This window comes from Nanorana parkeri, unplaced genomic scaffold, assembly GCF_000935625.1.
Source record: "Nanorana parkeri isolate BGI_ZX_2015 unplaced genomic scaffold, ASM93562v1 scaffold789, whole genome shotgun sequence".
Classification (NCBI taxonomy): domain Eukaryota; kingdom Metazoa; phylum Chordata; class Amphibia; order Anura; family Dicroglossidae; genus Nanorana; species Nanorana parkeri.
The window spans coordinates 695,550-699,757 of record NW_017307057.1 but is presented as its reverse complement, the minus strand read 5'-3'; the positions used below and the strand labels follow the sequence as shown (position 1 = coordinate 699,757).

The 4,208-nt window shown below is 40.0% G+C and overlaps 1 protein-coding gene across 2 annotated transcripts in view; it reads right to left on the bottom strand.

The window, feature by feature from the left end:
- Positions 1–1,979: 1,979 nt before the first annotated feature.
- The window catches only part of PTP4A1 (protein tyrosine phosphatase type IVA, member 1), a 21,476-nt gene continuing 19,247 nt past the window's right edge, over positions 1,980–4,208 (bottom strand). For both annotated transcript variants that reach the window (XM_018564855.1, XM_018564856.1), the window contains exon 6: positions 1,980–3,244. In XM_018564855.1, the coding sequence (XP_018420357.1) occupies positions 3,127–3,244 (118 nt within the window). In that variant the 3' untranslated portion in view covers positions 1,980–3,126. The remainder of the gene's footprint in view (positions 3,245–4,208) is intronic.

The following is a 4,208-nucleotide window of genomic DNA, read 5'->3' as shown; positions in this document are numbered from 1 at the left end:
CAGCCTTTCGCCAGGCAGGCTCCTCAAAGCTGGAGATTGGAACATTGTTACTTTTTTTTGTCAGTCTCCGGGTTGAGGGGCTCACTGTCAGGGAAGATAGGCAAAGGAACAGTGGCTTCATAGCTCTACATTGACTTCAAAACACTTGGTGTCCTCAAGCCATTGAAAGTTTTTTTTTTTGGTCCAATCAAGGGTTAACAAAGCAATGTTGCTGAACAACATGACAGTTTGCCATTTGGTATGGCAGGGTGGAGTTAGGAGTCTAGTTACAAATTTCATTGAAGATGTTTTCAGTGGACAGAGAACAAACAAGGTTATTCACAAAAGGGTGAAGAGTGGTGAAAGCAGAAGTGAACAATCTAGGCCAAAATAGCAGGTGTATAGAATACTCCAGAAAAATTATCTGAAACAGCATATTCATCTGCATGGTGAGTGACTGTTAGCAAAACAATGCTGTATAGATATGACTGTGGTATGAAAGTGGACCTGATGCAACTCCATACACCTGCACTTTCTCCCCAATCTTCTGCCTTCATGCCATCTCTCAAGATGTATTGACGAAACCATTCTGGTGTACACTTCTGCCTGTAAATAGTCAACAATCCAGTGTACCCATCGCACTCCTGACTGATTAATACCCTTAGAGACGGGTGGGTTACAAAGGAACTGCAGATGCCTCTGCAATCTAAGATAAGTATGCATGTATAAAGCCACTCGCACTCCAATAGAATTTTAAGTCAAAAACGGTTTGACTCGATTGCCATTGCATCATATAGCGACATTTCGGAACAGCGGTTCCTTCTTTAGGCAAACCGAATTCTATTGGGAGTGCGAGTGACTATACATTTCTGCCTGTAGTCCCCTGCTAGACTTTCCGGAATTGCCATTCTACCTTGAATTTGTAGGCCTGGAGATTGAACAGCACCAACTGAAGTATCAGAAGTTATCGCAGTCCTAAATACCCTTCTAGTCAAAAAATTTAAAACAAGGCAACTTGTCACATGGTTCGGAGAAATATATTTGAATTTGGGAAGGAACAGAATCCTCCTGAAAATCAGATCTCAAACTTTCTGCAGATGGTCTTAGATTGTTTTAAGCTCTCATTGCACTAATAGGGGTTTAATGGGCAGTAGACTCCTTATTTGTGCAGTTTATAGAAGGAGGCCATGGAAGTGAGACATCTAAAGACCTCAGTTGTGCTAAAGTGGGACCTACCACTAGTTTTTCACAGTCCTATTGAATTTGTTCGCTGTGGCACTTAATGTTAAAGACCATCTTTCTGGTAGCCTATTCTTTCAACACCAAAGTCATTTGCAAGCCAGTTGCTGGATTTTCAGACAGTCTTGCCTGCTTTAGGCTGGGTTGACACCTAGGTAATTTTCCATGTTTATGTGCAATTCATGTGCATAAATTAAGTCATGCATTTTTGTGAGCAGATTGTAGCCCACTCATGTTAAGCAAATGAATAAAAATGCACAAAACCAAAAGCGCATTTTCAAGCGTTTGACTCTATGGGGCCAAAACAAACAAAAAACCCACACCTCTCACTTTTTCCACTGACAAGCATTTTGATTGTGAGAAAACTCTGAACAGGCCCATAGAAATGAATCCCGTGAATTCTGCTGCAGGCAGTTGTACTGCAGGCAGGGACGAGTCTGCAGTGCCATTGACATGAATGGTACCGCTATGCCCCCTCCCACCCCAGAATACAGCCCGACTTGATATAGGTAATCCAGTGCATTCCAGACTCAAAATGCACTGGATTTGGGGTGACAGAGCTCTAAATCATAACTTTTCTAGTTTTGAACAAGATCACAAATTAACATGAATGTTACACAATTTTTCCCCAATTTCCCAAGTGCAGAGTTTTTTTTATCTTGAAACATGTTTAACGGTTTGCACTGGTGCGCCATCATTCCTATAAAACAAGTCAAACATTGCTTACAAATAGTACATAAAAGAAACAGCAACAACCTAAAGCAGATTTAATATCCTTCTTTATTTAGATGTTTTTGCTTTCGTACTACATTTTACAAGCTGGTGAACACTGGTAACTTTTTCTCCCACAGTACTAACACCACACATTCCCAAGACAGTATAAATATATGGTTGAGCTAACATTAATACAGAACACTTTTTAATAATCAATTACATATTAAACAAATTAAGTATCCAAATATTAAGTTACACAGCTCAAAAGGCATACAAAATATTACAGACAATAAGCTCCGCCTTGGCAAAAGAAGAACCCAAGGGAAGGGTAAAATAAAAAAAAAAAATCACAAAGCAAATGTTGTAAAACTGTCCGAATGTACAGTAAAAGAAAGGACCTTAAAGAATCCAGCAACGTTAAAGCATCTACATATTAAAAATATTTACGGAAGAAAAAAAAAAAAGGGGCATATTCTACACTTCCTGCACAAGACAAAGGCAACATTTTACTAGAAAAAAAAAACTACACTGTAAAGGTCCTCCAATATCAAGATGCACCACAGGGTGCAAACATTAAATTCAAACAGTAAGGCTTTGTCTGGAGAATTACTATGTGGTCTGTGTGCTTCTATAGAACAGAAAGGTGGAGAAAGGGATAGCAAGATGTATATGGCATTAGGCCTACTCAATGTCTGAGTGATTGGCAATTTAGAAAAGAAAAAGTCACCTGTACACCATAGATGTGTGCAAGTCCTGACGTTGCAGAACATGTAAACATACAGTGAGCAGCCAGCAAATACTGAAATCTTTTTATAGTTTCAACCTGTTAAAATAGTGCCAGAAACCACATCTGACAAATTGCACAGGAAAGTGAAGTTGAGATGTGCTGGATTTTTGGCATTGTGTACTTCATCAGCCGACGTTAATCTTAAGAAAACCAAGATGACAATTTTAGAACTGCATGATTATACAGAATTAGGAGGGACATCAATTCAAAACACAATACGCAAATTCAAGCTCAGTTACATGATTATTCTTCTATTTGACATCAGCAGTTTTGCAACTGCTATGGGCTGTAACCTACACATTTTCCAAAGCATTACTTGACCTATAAAGCATCAACTAGGTGTTAGCATTGGATTTTGCCCAAGTCTGCATTTCTCATTCAGTTTTTCTGCAGCCAGCCGTTAACTTCTACTGAATGCAACAAGTATTCCGATGACCATTGGAATCTTTAAATCGTAGCCGCATCTTCGGACGATACTTCTCCAGGTAGAGCAGCTGTTTGCTATTAAATGCTCCACGACGTTTTCTGTTAAAAGCAGGAAAAATAAATGCTAATACAACAGATTCAGAAATAATTCACATTAAGTTAAAGCCAAAGACTAAATGCAAGAACACACCAAGAATCAGGATCCCTTCAATTCTAGGCATTTTAAGATCAAATATCAGTTCTAAGAAAACTGCTTCGTCTAGGTCAGTGGTTCTCAACCTTTCAAAGGCCCGGACCTCTTGGTAACATTTGCCAAGTTGGGGTGACCACCAACAGTCAAATTTAGGGATGACGCGGCTGCTGCAGCGACATCTGGCGGCATGGCGAGAGAACTGACACTGCAGCGCAGGGAGAGGGCTGACGTGGACTCACCTAGCACAGCAGAAATAACAGTGACCCACAGCTTGAGATCCACTGTTCTACATGCTTTTTGAAGCTGAAATACCCTTCCTAGAACAGCAGACTCCTGACATTACTTGCTTAGAGTAGAAAGCACAATCTTTTTGGTAGCTGCACTGTGGATATAACTGCGTTATTAACGCCCAGGGCCGGATTTACTCTCCCTGCTGCTCCAAGGCCAGGTTGCACAACGCGCCCCCCTCCCAGCTAACCCCCCCAACTTGTTGCCATTCAATCGAGAATGGCAACCAGATGGGAGGGTTAGTTTTATTTTTTTTAATTGCTGTTTTTACTTTTATCACTTATTTATCTTATCGTTTACTTTATTTTTAATAATTTTTTTATCTTTATAATTTTTTTAAATAATTTTTTTTATTTCTTACTTTATTTTTTTCCCCACTTAACTTTATTGCTATCACAACAGAGCTAACAAGCCCCTGTGTAATAGCAATTGGAGGTGACAGGTTCTCTTTATTGACCCCATCACCTCCAATACAGGAGTTCTAGCACAGCACTGTGCTGGAACTCCTGTGACAGGTTAGAGGGGAGGACTGCTATCCCCTCACTGTGCACACGGAGTGGCAGGTTTACTTTTAACCCTGTC